This window comes from Canis lupus, chromosome 35 (genome assembly GCF_011100685.1).
Source record: "Canis lupus familiaris isolate Mischka breed German Shepherd chromosome 35, alternate assembly UU_Cfam_GSD_1.0, whole genome shotgun sequence".
NCBI lineage: Eukaryota > Metazoa > Chordata > Mammalia > Carnivora > Canidae > Canis > Canis lupus.
Genome location: NC_049256.1, coordinates 3,883,453 through 3,901,449, shown reverse-complemented (window position 1 = coordinate 3,901,449; position 17,997 = coordinate 3,883,453). Strand labels below are relative to the sequence as shown.

General features: G+C 38.8%; 1 protein-coding gene across 2 annotated transcripts in view; it reads left to right on the top strand.

Moving 5' to 3' along the window:
• GMDS (GDP-mannose 4,6-dehydratase) overlaps positions 1–17,997 on the top strand; it is a 574,940-nt gene that overhangs the window by 30,912 nt on the left and 526,031 nt on the right. Inside the window, exon 1 of one of the 2 annotated variants that reach the window (XM_038584011.1) lies at positions 15,103–15,156. The exons of the other annotated variant lie outside the window; for it this stretch is intronic. Coding sequence (XP_038439939.1) covers positions 15,118–15,156 — 39 coding nt within the window. The 5' untranslated portion in view covers positions 15,103–15,117. Of the gene's footprint in view, positions 1–15,102; positions 15,157–17,997 lie in introns of those variants that run through there. 2 annotated transcript variants of the gene reach the window in all.

The window sequence follows — 17,997 nt, the reverse complement described above, 5'->3', positions numbered from 1 at the left end:
TGATCAGCGCTTTCCTGCCTTTGTAGCAATGCCCCTCCTCTCTGTGTAGTCACCTTGTAATCCATTCATTTTGCATGCTGACATATGGGAGCTCACTCTATCTGTATTAGGGTATCCAGAGAAACAGAACTGTTTGCCTGCATATATACAGAAAGAGATTTATTATAAGGAATTGGCTGAGTCATGGGATTGTGGAGTCTGGTAAATCGCAAGTCTGGAGGGCAGGCAGGCTGGAGACCTAGGGAGGAGTTGATGTTGTGGCTTGAGTCTGAGGGGTTGTTTGGAAGCAGAATCCCTTCTTCCTCTTTGATTGAGGGATGAAGCCCATCCACATCATGGAGGGTAATTTGCTTTATTAAAGTCTACTGATTTGAATGTTGATCCCATTAAAAAAATACCAGCAATGGCGATGAGACTGGGGTTTGACTAAATATTTGAGTACCGTTGCCTAGTTAAATTGACACAAAGAATTAACCGCCACCATATCCTTCTCAACTTCCCTAATGTTCTTATCTCTGTCCAGATTGCTCTCTACACCCACTGTGGTGCCCACTGATTAGCAGGAAAACTTTGCTTCTGTACTCAACTCTGAGCCTGCCCTGACCTTCCCAAGCAGTATAGCATTTCCTCTTTTTGTTCTTAATTGGCTGGTAATCACCTCTATTATGGAAGCATTCCCTTGTAGTGTGTCCTCTTTCTGTGCTTGTCTTCCCTAACACAGAGAAAATGCCTCAAGGACTAAGCCTCTGTTGTCTTCACACATTCCACGGCTTATATACCACTGGTGCCTGTGCCTAGTAATGGTGTAATGAATCAGAGAATAAACAGGAAGTTTGGGCCAAACGATGTAAGATAAGCAGTGATAATGGAAGCACTTGTTGTGGAGGAAAGCAGAGGTTTTGGAACCATACTGAAATTCAGGAATCATTAGTCACAGCGGTAGGGTGAGATCCATAACCCCAGGGCGCTGTTACAGATGCCAAGGGAAATTAGGTCTGCAGTCAAATTAAAAGGGGATTAGAGTGAAACTCTGAAAAACTGCAAAACTCAGTACCAGAGCATAGATCAGTTAGTGCTGGTCTGATGACTTCTTGAGAATTTGCAGCTCCCATGTCATGACTCTGACAACAAGCAAAAGCATGTTATATGTTTCTTGCCAATCAGCTCCCAACAGGTGAGCCCTGTCAGAAAAATGCCTTTCTTTTGTTTTTCATTATCTTGGAGAATAATTTAGGTGGAATTGCTGTATAATGTTTTATTTTTTATATAAGAAAGCCTATCCTTGGAGCACCTGGGTGGTTCAGTTGGTTAAGCATCTGCCTTTGGCTCAGATCATGATGTCTATCTAGGTTCTGGGATTGAGCCTCCAACAGGTGCCCAGCTCAGCGGGGAATCTGCTTCTCCCACTCTCTCTCTGCCTCTCACTCTGCTTGTGCTGTATTTCTCTCTCTCTTTCAAATAAATAAATCTTAAAAAAAAGAAAGCCTGTCATTTTATAGCCTATAAGTTTCATTTTCTTTTTTTCTTCATAATGACCTGGCTGCCGCTTAAGGGGGCAGAATCAAGTTTCCTGCTTGCCTCATTGCCAGTGGCTGCTGATTGTGGTTTCTTTTTTTTTTTCTCTTATACTGTATGGCACATTCTGATGTAATTTTTTGTTTTGTTTTTGTTTGGGACTATAATGTTGAGTAAGAGTTTCTAACTGATTCTTTTACTCATTTTGTAAAATTCACTAGGATGATTTGGTAAAATAACATTTTAGATAAAGCTTTTAAAAATAATGTAATACTGTATTCAAGGGAGCCTGATGAATATAACAACATACAATGCAGTTGAAGTCAAATGGCTGGATAAAGTGTGACATTAAAAATGAGAACCGGAATTCTAAAGTGAAGCCAGATATTAAGCTGGGAGATTAACTGGGTGCCATAATTCTGTACATCTTTTCTTAGAAGAAGGTCACAGTTTTGTCTTGAAGGATTACTGTAACCAAGACATAGAAGGAAATACAATTATTTCCTTAACTTATGGTATCTGGAAGAAACAAAAGAAAGCAACTGGGCTGCTTAGGAGCAATTTTCATTGTTCAGAATTGAGAGTGGTTTTTTTTTTTTTTTTTTTTTTTTTAAGTCCCCTGTTTAAGTCAGTGCCCAGAGGGTGTGGTCTGTCCATGGGTGTGGTCCTTGAGCTGTTAAAGTGTATGACTAACATAAATACAGAAGATGATGGTAACTTTAGAAGCTCTCATAGCAAGTTGACAGTCCTTTGACGTCACATGTATGGTCATTTTCCTGTTAATTCTCTTTGAATTGTATTTACAAAAGAACCAGTTCATGATAGACTATAAATTTAAAATGATGGCTGGATGACAGTCTTCACTGCAGTTGGCTGAGAGGCCCTGGTTTAGGGGATCCTGTGTCAGGGATTTGCAACATTGCCTTCTCACTCAACATAACTGTGCTGTCAGCTGATGGCAGTGTCAGTCAGCATGCGCTGCAGTTAAAGCAGTTCTGTAGCAACTCAAGTTTGCAGCTCTCGGATAGGCTGGCTTTTCGTGAAATTTTGCATTATTAAGAATTTTTACTAATTTTTTTTTGAGTAGGTAATTTTTCTTCTAATTAAAGTACCAAAAAATGCATATGGATTTTCAAGTGAGCCTCCTTCCTGGCCCTGTCCTTCACCTGGGAATTTCCTTGTCTCAGAGGAGCCACCTGTAGCCTGTTTCTCCTGTTAATTGTCTCTCAGTGTCAGAGTGGATCACTCCATTTCCTATAGGTAATCCTCTGTGAGAATTTTTAAGTTTGGATAAATATGGCAATGAATGGTATAGACCTGGAGTCAGCTTTTCTATGTCGCTGATTAGATGCAGAGCATTTTCTTTTGCCTCCCCCTCCTCCCAACCAGGATTTTACTTATTTATTCATGAGAGACACAGAGAAGCAGAGACATAGGCAGAGGGAGAAGCAGACTCCCTGCAGGGAGCCTGATATAGGACTCGATCTCAGGACCTGGGATCACGACCCGAGCCAAAGGCAGATGCTCAACTGCTAAGCCACCCAGGCACCCTTCTTTTGCTTTCAATAAACAGTTGTCTAAGTACATGATGAGAAGAAAGAAAGTACAGTCTTTCATGTTTACTGACTCACCCTTGAGGTGAGAATGGTAGAACCTTAAAGATGCCAGGCTGCCAGAGGCAAGTGACAGAGTAGGAGGGCATCTCTCTTCTGCTTGGAGGTGGGTTTAAGGTCAGTCCAAGGTTCTCAGGGAGGCCTCATTGTGGCAAGGAGAAAACTAGTCCCCAAGGCCCTAACTTTTACTTTCTACAGCTATAGGAGTTTTGGTCTAGAAGAGTTTTAAAGTGGACATTACATAATCTTGGGTATAAAATCATCTCAGCAGACACCTAAAGAACATTTAATTCTGAGCAGTTTAAATTTTTGTTCATCTTCTGAGATGTGTCCCCAAATGTCCCAGTAGATAGCTTGTGTACCTGAGGGCCCGGACTTGTTATATAGGGGAGTGAAACGTTCTGTTAAAACAAGGTAGTTATTCTAAGAATTGTGATTGGTTAACAGGAAATTATGCAAATGAAGAGTGCATAGAAGTAGAAAATGGAATGAAAAGTAACATGGTGTGTTATAAAGAGCACAGGCTTTTAGTTCTGGGAGTTTATGACCTTGTGACCTTCAATAAACTTTCTTTCCCCTCTGTGAACCTGTTTCTCAGTTTATTGAATGAGGCTAGATAACATTTTATTGCGGGGTTATTGGCACATAGTATTAAATGGTAGGTCACTTGTAGTCTGAAACACTTTAAAATATACACACATTAAACTATATGAAAGATTCAAAATTATAACGTATTTAAATATACTGAAGATTATATGGGAAGGATAAAAATTAAGATAATGTCCTGTACTGTCTGAGTTGGATTAAGAAAAAAAAGTCCCTATTTTTCATTACAAGATGTGAAAGTATGTTCTAAAAGTGAATCATTAATTTCTGGTAAAGACTGACCCTTAATCCAAGAAGCAATGTATAAACTCGAATATCTTGTAGTTCCTGAATGATCTGATCTAACTGGTTTGCCCTTATCCTGAACTTCCTGTGGGTGAAGATTTTTTCATCCCCTGTTTTATCCTCATTTTATCTGTGAGGAGAGGGAACTTATATTGATTTACAGAAAAGTGGGATTTGTTTTTTTGTCATATAACCTCCAAATTTCCAGAGGATGGGTTCTGGTTATCTTGCTATTCATATTCAGATAAATTCCTTATAACTCTTTAACTTTCTCTTCTTGTTTTTCCTTGAGGGTTTTATTCCAACCCTGCAGATTTAAAACAAAACAAAACAAAAAAACGAGGGGTAAGTGAGAAAATGGTTTATCAGGCTTGGGATGGCCTGATTGGAGGCCAGTGAAAAGGATATTCTTGGAAAAGGTTGTTGAGGAACTTTAGGGGCATGCCTACAAAGCTACATGTAAATACTGTTTTACAAACTGTTTCTCAGGTCTTTTGGAACCTGAGAGCATTTCCTTTCAGTCAGCTTGTCTTTCAGATACAGCCAGATGAATTCCAGAGTCTAAATGAACTTGAGAAAAATATTGCTTGGCTTTTTATTTTTTTGGGATAAAGCTAATTTTGTCTTCTCTCTTTTCAAAGAAGGACACACAGAGCTCTTGTCTCTTGGTAGACTTTGGCTCCAGGTGACTCCATTCATCCAGTAAATGTTCTTCAGCAGCCTAAGTGTGCAAGGCCCTGGTGGAGCTAGGAGTTCTGAGAAGAGTAAAGAGCAGCTTTGCTCTGCAGAAGCTCACTTATTTGTATTATAATGCCCTGAAATGTCACTTATTAACATCAAAAGCCACATTGCTTATAATCTAACTATGATTAGGAATAAGAATAGCAACTAAAACATATTGAGTGCTTCTATATGCCAAGCCCTACATGTGCCAGGATCTTTGCATGTTTAATCCTCACAAGGGTACCATCACTTTATTAGCCATTTGCAAAATTATTATAAGCATAGTTTGATGTTTACTATTTAAAACAGGATTGGGGGGATCCCTGGGTGGCTCAGCGGTTTGGCGCCTGCCTTTGGCCCAGGGCGCGATCCTGGAGTCCCGGAATCGAGGCCCGCGTCGGGCTCCCGGCGTGGAGCCTGCTTCTCCCTCCTCCTGTGTCTCTGCCTCTCTCTCTCTCTCTCTCTCTGTCTATGATAAACAAATAAATAAATCTTCAAAAAAAAAAAACAACAAAAAACAGGATTGGAAGACCTTTCTCCTCCCTTATTCCAGTTAAAAGGCTTATTAGTTCAAAAGCAAGTTAGTGAAATTGTATATATCCCCTTTAAAATTAAATAACAAATCACAAATACAAACCTTCACTTAATATTAAAATATTATATTACATACAATACACTGTTACGATTTATTATATAAATATTATGTTCTACTCTGTAAACATTACAGTATATTAGAAATATACCACAGGCCTGTATCATGGGATGGCACAAGTAACAACACTCCACAGCTCTTGGTGTAGTCGAGTTTAAGGTGATAGGGGGGAAAAAGAGGGAAGAAAGGTGGTAAGGGCATTTTTCCTAATAGGATTGGGACTGTTGGCAGAATGAAGAGAAGTGGGTTGGAAGGAAAGGGTAGAGTCAGATGGGAGGGAGGTGAAGCAGAGAGGCTTAGAAGGCTTTTAAGCAGATTAAGAGGTGTCACAGTTTGGGCTTCAGAGAAACTGCCTTCTAATGATCTTTAATCCCTCTCTCTGGTTGAGCTGCTTACCTACTTACTACTTGCTCAGAGATGCCTTCCAAGTGGGACAAGAGTGACAGCTCTAATCCACATCCCTCAGTACAGTGAGTGGGGCACTGCCTGGCCCTCAGTACCCAGTGAACAACCAAAGGCAGGTGTGTCCTCTGGGTTCCCCAGTCTCGTGGAAGGGACCGACACTATATAGGTCCCTGTGCACAGTGAGAGTGGTGGTGAATATGGAACTAGGACCTTGGGGCACAGTGGGAGGAAAGGCAGGCATTCTGGAGCAGGTAATAGCTGACTGAGTTCAGTTTCTTTAAAGAGGAGTAGGAATTAGATGGCCAGGAGGAGGGAATGGGTGGGGGTCATTCCTGCACGAGGAAAGGACAGATGAGCTAAGAAACAGCTATGGTTCGTTCAACCAACTTAAAGCACTTTTAGTGTATTTGGAGTATGTGGTAAATACAGTGTGAAAAGGCCTCTTGTGGGGAGGATATCTGCGATTTTAGTAATTCTGTTTTATTTTTAGAAATAAAATTTTTATGTATGAGCGTTGACAGCAGTTTCTAAGTGAGCTTTCTTTTCTTTTCTTTTCTTTTTTTTTCAGCTCTTCTTGAGTTACAGACCTTTTTCACTAAAAGCCTGGTTCTTTGCTCATGGAAAAGCATGAGTGCAATAAGTGCATGCAGGTGCACACTTATACATAAACACATTCACACAAAGACACACACACACTCATACACACATACTCACATACCCCTTCATGTAATCCTGGAGGCTCACAGTTCTCCTACTAAAGTACATGCATGTTCCTGTGATTAAGTTAGAATCTGTTTTATACTAACTTGAGCCAATGGAGATTTTTTTTTAAATATTAAAAATATTTATCATAAATCTAGGAATTATGAAGAGATTGGCTGTTATTTTCTTTACACACTTTAAAAACGTTACCCACATATTTCCAAACTTAAATACTATAAAATCAGAAATTAAAATTATTTCATGATATGAGTTCTCTTAAGTAGTACATATTATCCTCTTTAAAAAAGCATTTTAATAATCCCAAATCTTTAAAATTTTTATTTATATTATGCTGTCTTATTCCAAAAATGGTTCAAGGCAGTTTTATATGGTAGTTTAAACTGTATATTAAAGAAATTTTCAAATATATACTGAAGCAGGAATCATTGTATAAAGAGTCTCTACCTACTATCACTTAGGTGCTATAATTATTAAGTTGTAGCAGAATTTATTTGATGTGTATTTCATCTATGTTTTCGTGGCCCCTTCTTCCCAAGTTTTTTTACAGTAAATCGTGGGCATCATATTATTACACGTGCATGTCTCCAAATGATTGACTCAGGCCAATTTTATTCCTGAGGCGTTTTTTCATCCCTTGTATTTCCCGTAAGTTGATATTTAGGTTAAGGCTTGATCATGTTCAGCCTGGTTTTTTGGCAGGGGAGGTGGTGGTGGTGGTGAGGATGAGGATGAGGATGATGATGGGGATAAGAGTACCCAATACTTGGTCTTGTGTACTTCTACTAGGAGGCATATAATGTCTTGGATTTCTTCTTGTAACAGCAGCCAAACTACTGTTGAATATCAGCAGTTTGGATCAATTATTTCATTAGCAGTCGCAAAAGGGTAATAATTGAATCCTGTCATTCCTTCTGTATTGATTAGCTGAAATACTTCTAAAAGGAGAATCTCATGTTTGGTTACCTTGGTGTATGGGAAAGGCAAAATAAATGATGTCTTTTCTTTTTTTTTTTTTAAATTTTTATTTATTTATGATAGTCACAGAGAGAGAGAGAGAGAGAGAGGCAGAGACACAGGTAGAGGGAGAAGCAGGCTCCATGCACCGGGAGCCTGACGTGGGATTCGATCCCGGGTCTCCAGGATCGCGCCCTGGGCCAAAGGCAGGCGCCAAACCACTGCGCCACCCAAGGATCCCCTTTTTTTTTTTTTTTTTAATTTTTATTTATGATGTCTTTTCTTTACCCATTTTAATGAGTTGGTCTATACCATCCTACAATGGTGACCAATTTTATTTTTTCTTTTGGTGTCATTTTAAACTCATGAAATTATATATATTCAGTGTGTTTCAGTATATTGAAACTTGTTGATGCTTAAATTGCCCCGTCTATGGCTGTGGTAACCTTTTCATTTGTCCTGTGCATCCTTTTGATGCAGCCTTGGTAGTCTTTGCCTCATTGTTTTTTTGGTGGAAAATGATCCATGTACTTTTCCTGCTTCAAATCTGTATTTAGATTAAAAAAAAAATAACAGTATCATGCTGTTGCTGCTAAAGCACTGATTTTAGTTGAAGCTTCACAGTATAGGGAGCATTATCTATTCGCCTCTTTGTTGGGACATTGAGAGCAGTGTTTTAGACACAGTAGGAGCTTAATAAATATATGCTGAATTGTTGTATGGCTTGTTTTATTTGACCAAAAACTGAATAGTAGTTCAGTCCTTCTTCCTCTTTAAGCCTGAATTTTAGTCTCTCCCATCCTCATTCTCAGTGATGACCCACATGCTTTATCTGAGATTGCTGAGCCTATTAGGGCTCCCACATCTAACGACTCCTCCTTCATCTCAGAATGCTTTTTTTTTCTTTTTTAAAGATTTTATTTATTTATTCATGAGAGACACAGGGGAGCGGGGGAGCAGAGACACAGGCAGAGAGAGAAGCAGGCTCCATGCAGGGAGCCGGATGTGGGACTCAATCCTGGGTCTCCAGGATTATGCCCTGGGCCAAAGGTGGCGCTAAACCACTGAGCCATCCCGGCTGCCCCTCAGAATGCTTTTAAGTCTGCATTTTATATAGCCTTAATTAATTAATTAATTAAAGATTTTATTCATGATAGACACACAGAGAGAGGCAGGGACACCAGCAGAGGGAGGAGCAGGCTCCCTGCAGGAAGCCTCATGTGGGACTCCATCAAGGGATCCCAGGATTATGCCCTGAGCTGAAGGCAGAGGCTCAACCACTGAGCCCCCCAGGCGTCCCTGTATAGCCTTTAAAAGTATCCCTGACCTTGGCCTATTATTCATTACTCCTTGTCAGGACTGCAGCTCCACCTGTCCCAGCTGGTTGTCTTCCCAGGTTCCCACCTTGATGGGATTGCTTCCATATGTATGAGAATATACTAGGAGATAGCCCCTTGCATTTGGTCCTCCTGTGGCCTCCAGCAGGCCTCATTCCTCTTTCCTATCACTCTGTGACCGGTAGGTAGTATTCTGAGGTGTAGCTTCCTAGGGTTGCTTATTAAATGCTTTTCCCGTGCACTGTGACCACACCTGAGTGTGGCCCAGCAATCTCTGCTAGACTTGTCATTGTTTTTTTTTTTTTTTTTTACTCTATGTATGTCCTTGCCCCTGCCCTCTCACCTACCATATAGAACTTTTTGGTGTACCTTAATGACAAAATTAATTTGTATTTTATTTGCTTTCTTTTTTTCAAAGTGAATTCACATTAAGTCTCATTCCTACAACTTCCCTGTTAGGGCCATTGAGTCTGTATTATTTTCATTTTATGAGTGAAGAAATGGAAGCCCAAAGCTTGTCAGGCCTGGGATCCCACCATTAGTAAATGACAGATTAATGAGCAGCTGGAATTAGAATTTAGAGCTATAGATGTTTTTCACTATGGTTCATGGGCTACCATAAATCAAGGGACTCCTTGCAAAATCTGTTGAGGCATTCCTGAGTTAAGATGTTCTAAAATGGTTTTCCTGAGTGATATTTGCCCCATTATGATGAGCTTTTACTTTGCATTATGGTTTTATGATTTCAAAAGTAGCGAACAGACCTTTGCAGTAAAAGATCATGTTCCCTTTATTGAGTTCAAAAATGTTGGGAAATAATGGACAGTAAGGAGTATTTTTGACTTACCTGTCCCTTAAGTCACCCGGAGAGGGAGTAACCTTTAGAGAGAGAAGTTAAATAAAAAATGCAATGAGCATACAGAAGAAACTATAATTAAAAAAGCCTTTTAAACAGTGATTTTTTTTTTTTTAAAACAACAGTTCAGAAAAAAAAACTGCTCTTTTTTTACTTTTTGAGAAGAGGACAGGGTGCTTTTATAATCTTAGATGAGAGTCCATGTCAAGTTGTTCGAGTACAAAATTATTTTAAGATTATTCTCAAGTGGTAAACTCAGTGTTTATAATTTAGTTTTTCCTTTCACTTCTGGGATGGTTCAGGGAGGGTAGACATATAATAAACAAATAAACAGAACTATTTTAGGTAGTCATTAAGTACTGTGGAAGAGATTAACCCCATGTGGTATGAGAGGGTACAAAGTGGCTAAAGCATTTCCAGGTGCTGTGTCTAGAGATGAAGTTTTAGAAGAAGGGGATTCCTTTGTCCCTGTCACTTTCTATCTTTTTCTCTCTTAGGAATAGGAAATTTTCAAAAGGCTAATACATTTGGTATGGTAACAAAGGTGATAATTAAAGAGTAAGCAGACCTTTTCCTTTTTTTTTTTTTTTTTTTTTGTTAAAGCAGATCCTTTCTAATGCCAAGACTACCAGTGATATTTTTCTCTAAGGACTATAATCTTTATAGCAATTTTATCATATTTATTCCCTTGCCAAGCATCAGTTTGGGGCTGTGCAATTATCACAGATTATGCATGTTTAAGTGTAAATTTTAAGTGTAATAAAGGAGTATCCTTGTAACTTGTTTATTCTCTAAAAATTATAATGTTTTTGAAATTTTGTTCTCTTGATTTTCATTTCTTTTCCCGTTAGGCAAAACTCTTCAAAATGGTAGTCCTCCAAATACTTGCTGCTAGAACAATATTTTCTCTAAGTTTGGGAGCATTACAAATCATGAATATGTTTATATGCTGTCCTACTTAAGTCATTGAGAAAGACATTCTTGAACTCTAACTTTCCCAAGTAGAAAATAACATCTGAACCACTTAAGGAGTTAGTTGAGGTATTGCTATTTTGCAATTGAATCCAGATGTTAAAAAAAGTTCCTGTCAGAGGTAGTATAACTTTTCTTTATCACATCACAAAATATCACATCTAGTTCGCTTTTTAATCAGTTGAATTACAGAGAAATGTAACAGGTTTTAAATGAAAAATAATATTAAAATTCCCCACACAATTCTAAATTTGTTTAATTGCATGAACTATAATTCAAAAGGGATGGGTTAAATGATCAATTGTTGAAAGTTTAATTAAATTTTAGGTGATTAAACTGGAAAAAATGATAGGAAAGTTGTAGTTTTGGAATGCTTCTGTGTAATGTCTTATAAGAGAAGTTGACTTTAGTTTCTACTTGGGCTTACTTAAAAAATTAGAAGCCATTAACTTGGTGGTCTTATTTTCAAAGGGGATAAATATTTTGTGGGAATTTAGGATTCTGTAGCAATTTTCTGTTCTCCTTTTCACTACCACTGATTTCTGATCCTATAGGACAGATGGCTTTAAGGATATTAATGTGAAACTATTTTTTCCCTTTGGTACCTTACATGCCCTTTGGGAGGGTTGTTTTTTTTTTTTTAATTATCTACTACTTTTTTGAGGAGGGGTTTCATTAAAAAAGAACATCTTGAGGAGCACCTGAGTGGGTCAGGGGTTGAGCATCTGCCTTTGGCTCAGGTCGTGATCCCAGGCTCAGGTCGTGATCCTGGGATTGAGTCCTGCATCAGGCTCCCCTCATGGAGCCTGCTTCTCCCTCTGCTTGTGTCTCTGTCTCTCTGTCTCTCTCATGAATAAATAAATAAAAATGTTTTTCTTTTTTTTTTTTTTAAAAAAAAAGGAGCAGCTTGGGACATAAGCCCTATTTAAAAAACATGTAGGACAGGTATTGCTACTGAATTGTTCTTGTCTGAAGTTTCAAATGCAAATTAGAGAATTATAGGAGAAAGAATAATAAATAATTACAGGTTATTTGAAAAACACATACTTTGCCAAAGATACCTTGCCATGGAATAAGAGTATTTTAATTACTTCTGCAACAAGTATTTGTTGAACATTCAGGCCTGGTGCTAAGGATTGGAGGTGGGAGCCGGCCGGGGGGGGCGGGGGGGGGGAAGCGGGCGGGGAGCCTGCTGGCCTTAGTAATTAAGTACTCTAGCAAGGGACACTACATATGTATCCCAGAAGACAACTTTCCTTTCACTTCTGGGATGGTGCAGGAGGGTAGACATATAATAAACAAGTAAACAGTCTAAGTACTGTGGAAGAGATTAACCCCATGTGGTATGAGAGGGTGCAAAGTGGCTAAAGCATTTCCAGGTGCTGTGTCTAGAGATGAAGTTTTAGAAGAAGGGGATTCCTTTGTCCCTGTCACTTTCTGTCTCTTTCTCTGTTGGGTATAAGAAAACCACTCCCTGAAGCTCCCAGCTGACTTTCTTTTCTGTGTCATTCATTGGTCTATACTGAACCTCATGTGTACTCCTAACTCATCCATTCATCTATTGGGTCACTTCTGGAGCTGAGTTGCACTTGGAAGGGAAGACTAAACACATTGGAGATTTTGTTAGAAAGCTTGGTGGTTAACATTGACCACTACAATTTTGCTTAATAATAGCTAAAATCTATTGAGCAACTACTGTGTGCCAGACTGTATGTCCTCAATACTTTATGTGCATTATTTCATTTAATCCTTTTACCAATATACTAAGATAGATGCAAACAGGTGTTTAGAGATAAACGTGGGCAGTGTTGCACCATGGACTTGGGATACTAACCCAGCACCCTGGTCCCAGAGCTGGCGTTCTCAAAATGCCATCTATGGAAAGTAGGAAGTATGTTTTTGAAGTGCTCTACACATATCTGTTAATTAAAATAAAACAAATAATTGAGGATCTGAAGTGGTTTAACTTTCAGTAGCTAGAAAATCCACTTATAGAAGCTCTTTGTTTCTCTGTGATGTGGAACAATTATTATTATTTTTTCTACTGTGTGTGTAATGTTGTTACCTTTGTGTGTGTTTAGGCTGTCTTGTTCAGGAATCCTTATATGTACTAGATTTTTGGGTCCTGATGAGTAAAGAGCATATATTCTGTGTGGCTCACAGCTATAAGTGCTGAGCTAGGCACTTAGCTCAGTGACCCCCTTGTTTTACTGAAACAGTTTAAGAATCCGCCTTAAGCCTCATGTTAAACATTGTGATAAATCATGTGTTAAAACTCCCAAGAGAGATTCTCCCCTTAACTTAAAAAATTATTTTATCTTATTTTGTCCTTTTTAAATGACCACTTATCTGGTTCTAGAGGTTTTAATAAACACATGTTTGATAATGCTAAATATAAGAAGTCGAAGTTTTTCTCTACTTCTGTTCTTTGAGAGAAAGAGTGTGTATTAGAGGTACATTATACTTCAGGATTTGAGCATGGCTTTTATCTTTTTACTCTGCACTTGTAAAATCTCAGGCTACAGGGGTGTGTGTGTCTGCCTGTATTAGAGGAGGTGTTGGCTAAGGACACCAGCTTGTTGTGCAGGCACTGCTCCCCCTAGAGGAGGAAGAAATTCAGTAATTAATCATTGAGCTGAGGAATGTGGAACATTACATCTAGAAGGGAATCGTTAGCAGCATCCACTCTGCAATATATATTAATTCTGGGTTCAGTACGGATCAGCCAGTGCTCTTATTTTGGCACCTAGGGACATTTAAAATAAAACCCCAAACAAACAAAAACCCTCCCATATACCAATACTAAATATTGCCATCATTTAAAACAAAGGATATTTTAACACTAGAATAGTTAGGAAGTAATCTCAAGGATAGAAGATTTTATAAGAAGTTTGGATATTGAGCTGTGGACTTGTCTGATATTAATTTCTTTCTTTCTTTCTTTTTTTTTTTTTTGCTTTGTAATAGCTTGGTGAATCCTTAGGGATCTGCACTGTAAAGAAAGAGGACCAAAAGTGGTGGTGATTTTGAAGTGATGGAAGGGATGGTTATTACCTGTGCTATTGAGAAAGGTCGCGTTGACCCAAGACACCCTTATTTTTCCTTAAATGAAGATAGTGTTGAGATAGATGTTTCACAGCTTCCTTAATGTAAATCCACTCTTCAGGCCTTATAATTCAGTTAGTGATAGCTGTTTAACAAACATGTACAGATATTACTTGAAGAAAATAGTTAAAAAATGGTCTTTCTAAAAGTATGGGTTTTCAAATTCCACATTTTGGGCATGCTATTTTCTAGAATTCTTTTATTTCTCTTTAGGTATTTCAGCTACACCGAGCTCTTCTACAGTCAGGCTGCCATTAGCCTATGGGAATATGTTATTGAAAAATCATGTAGACAGTTTCCTATAAGCATCTAAGATACATGGACTGCGATTGGTCATCCATGTGGCCTTGTGGTGCGGTGGGAAGACAGTATGTACATTCTCTGTATGACTCTCCAGGTAATTCTCTTGTGCCCAAAGGTATATGGCCTGGGGATCCGGACTAGTAGTGTTCCTTTTCAGCTTTGGTCAGCCTTTCTTTGTAGCAAGTTTGTCATCCATAAAGCCAGGAATAGCAAGTGCTGATGAGTCAGCCACGCTGGTCAGTTACGATACAGCTGGATACAGAGCAGGCCATATTTCTAAGATGATGGAGGATTCTTTCTCATCTGGGAAAGGAAATACTTGTCCACCTTTACCAGTTCATCTCCCCACTTTCTTCCTGCCAGGCCTGGAAAAATGCTACTAAATTGTTAAACATATATGTGCTTCTTGGTTCTCAAGATCTTATTTTAGAGAAATGTTCTCAATTTTTCTGCTACCCAGAGGAATTTACTTGTGTAATTCCCCTTAGTACTTAAGAAAATTGCTTCTGGCAATGTTAAAATTGCAGTCTCCCCAGGAGAACCTTCAAAGGAGAAGGCCTTTCATCATAGAAGAGAAGGAAGGATCTAATATGAGAGCCACTTTAATTTTTATTTAATGATGGTATATAAATTGCTCTTATAGATAATATTCATTCCTTTAACAAATATTTATTGTACATCTGCTAGGAATGAAACAGTTCTAGGAAAAAAAATGCAGATAAGCTAATAGGCAACTTGAATCCACGACAAATTTTGGAACTCTTATTGCAATTCCAAACTCTGTCATTATATGCTCAGTATTTCATTCTCATTGTGGCATAGACAACCATTTAGTTGTTTGCCATTCTTTTCTTCTTCCTTATAGACACAATCACTGTATTATTTGGATTCAGCTCTGTACTTAAAGGATGACATTTTCAGCTTCCTCAGCAGTCACTGATTCTTTGACTGAGTTCTGGCCAATGAATATAAGAGGAAGTCTTGTGGGTCTTCTGAAATGGCTGCTTAAAGAGAGTTGGGCCCCCTTAGCTTCTACCCTCCTTTTTCCTGCTACCTGGTGTGTGGAATATGACCTGTGGAGCTCCAACAGCAATTTTGGTTGATGAGGTAAACTTGAAGATAGTTAGAAAGCTAGAAGGAGCCTGGGTTCCTCTTCATTGTTGATCCGATAATCGATAGCCACATCAGCCTTGGACCAACAGCCATCAGACTTCTTTTAGGTGACATGTGTTAGCTTTTAACTTGTATACAACTCTGTCTAATCCTTACTGAGTAACTTACGTTTTCATGGTCATTTTTAACTTTAGCAAGATGATTATAATTATAACACCATCACTGAGCAGACTTCTGGGGGTAAACCAGTATGCTTATCCTCCTGTCATGGATTCTGCTGACAGTCATTCCAGGTTGAAGGTAAGGAAATCCTCAGATTAAGGAATATCAGCTGCACCGTTCCTGAACGAATATGCCTGGAAAAATAAACAGAAGTTCTTAAAGTATGCTTTCCAGATTAGCAACACTGGCATCAACTTGGGCATTTGTTTGTAATCTCAAGGCCACATCCTAGACCTCCTCCTGCATAGAACTTCTGCATACAGTCTATAGTTTAATGAGTGACTGCTATAGGCTAACCACTGCGTTATGATTTATGCACTGATTTATGATTTTATGCACCTTGTCACTCAGATGTTTCCATGTGAGTTTGGCCAGGCAACAGTGGGCTGGTTGGGTTTGAAGTTGATGACAATGACCATTTGGACTCTGCTCAAGTTGTTTTCCCTCATTTGGTATGGAACTGACAAATGAATACTTTAAAAGATGCATAAATTCATGTAAAAGATGATACTCCTTGAGGGAGTAGCATAGCTCTCTAAGTGCTTCCAAGTCCTTCCCAGAGTCAGCCCTGGAGTTTGCCAGGTAAGAACACAGAGCCATCCAATAACAGAGGAAATAGTACTTTCTTTGAATGGGAAATCTGGTTTCAGATTTGGATATCTGGTTTCATATTTGGATAGCTTTTTATATTCTCTATTATACCATCAAACTATTCAGTGAAAAATGGACAAATTACTTAAAAAAGACAATCTATCAACTGACACAGAGGAAACAGAGCATGTACATAGTAGTATGTTTATTAAGGACATTGATATCATTATCAAAAACCTTCTCTGTCACCCACATGCAAACAAGCCCTCCCAAATAGAAACCCTGAAAGCTTAGGCTGGACAGTGGAAAGGAGCTAGCTGTGTAGTGCTCTGAGGATGCTCCTGGGGGAAGGAACAGCAAGAGCAGAGGCACCCTTGTAAGAACCTCTTAGGTGAGGCTTCTGATATGTACAAGGACCACATCATTCAGGACCTGTAAGAACCTGACAGAATGTTTGGGTTTTCTTCTAATTGAAATTGGGAATAAATTGAAGGTATTATCTAAAAGAGTTATTATGATCTGATTTGACATTTGATAAGCTTGTTTTATCTGCTGCATGGAAGATAGACTACAGAGAGCCCCAGTGGAAGAAGTCAGAGCAGTTAGCATGCTGTTACAGTATCTCGGACACAAGAAAATTGTGACTTGAGCTGGAGGGCATGGTGGGAAGAGGTCAGATTTGGAATGCAGGCATGGTTCAGACCACTACAATAAAGGAATATTGTAATAAATTGAGTCAGATTAATTTTTTGTTTTCCCAGTGCATATAAAAGTTATGTTTACACTATACCGTAGTCTGTTAAGTGTGCTGTCCATATGTTAACTTAAAAGTAATTTAATTTTTTAAGTACTTTAAATGCTTAAAAGTGCTTTAATTTTTTTAATACTGAAAAATGCTAACTATCCTCTGAGCTGTCAGTGAGTTGTAATCTGGTGGAGGGTCTTGTCTTTTTTTTTTTTTTTTTGGAGGGTCTTGTCTTAATGTTGACGGCTGCTGACTGATCGGGGTGGTGGTTGCCGAAGGTGGAGTGGCTGTGACCATCTCTTAAATAAGACCACAGTGAAGTTTGCCATGTTGATTGACTCTTCTTTTCATAAGTGATTTACTGTAGTGTGCAATGCTGTTTGCTAGCATTTTACCCACAGTAGGACTTCTTTCAAAACTGGCATCAGTTCTCTCTAGCCCTGCTGCCACTTTATCATCTAAGTTTATATAATATTCTAAATCCTGTGGCATCACCTGCATGTTCACCAGGAGTAGGTGACTGTCTCTAGAAAACCACCTTCTTTGCTCATCAAGAAGAAAGACCTCCTTATCCATTTAAGCTCTATCATTGCAGCAGTTCAGTTACATTTTTAGGATCTACTTTTTTAAAAAAATTATTTATTTGAGAGACAGAGAGGGAGAGACGGAGAGACAGAGCGCGAGAGTACAAACAGGGCAGACAGAGAAAAAGCAGACTCCTGGCTGAGCAGGGAGTCTGATGTGGGGCTCAATGCCAGGACCTTGGTTCAGACTCCATTTCTGACCCTAGTTCTCTTGCTATTTCCACATGTGCAGTTATTTCTTCCACTGAAGTCTTGAACCCTTCAAAGTCACCTATGAGGGTTGGAATCAACTCTTTATGAAGTCCTATTCATGTTTGATATTTTGACCTTTTCCCATGAACCATGAATGTTCTTAGTGGGATCTAGAATGGTGAATCCTTCACAGAATATTTTCAATTTACTTTCCCAGATCCATCACAAGAATCACTGTCTGTGGCAGCTACAGCCATATGAAATGTGATTCTTAAATAATAAGACCTAAAGGCCCCTTTCAAAGACTTGAAAGACTCCTGATCCGTGGGCTGCAGAACGGATATCGTGTTGGCAGGCATGAAAACAACATTAATCACATTGTACATCTCCATCAGAGCTCTTGGGTGGCTGGGTGCATTGTCAATGAGCAGTCATATTTTGAAAGGAATCTTTTTTTCTGAGCAGTAAGTCTCAATAGTGGGCTTAAAATATTCTGTTGTA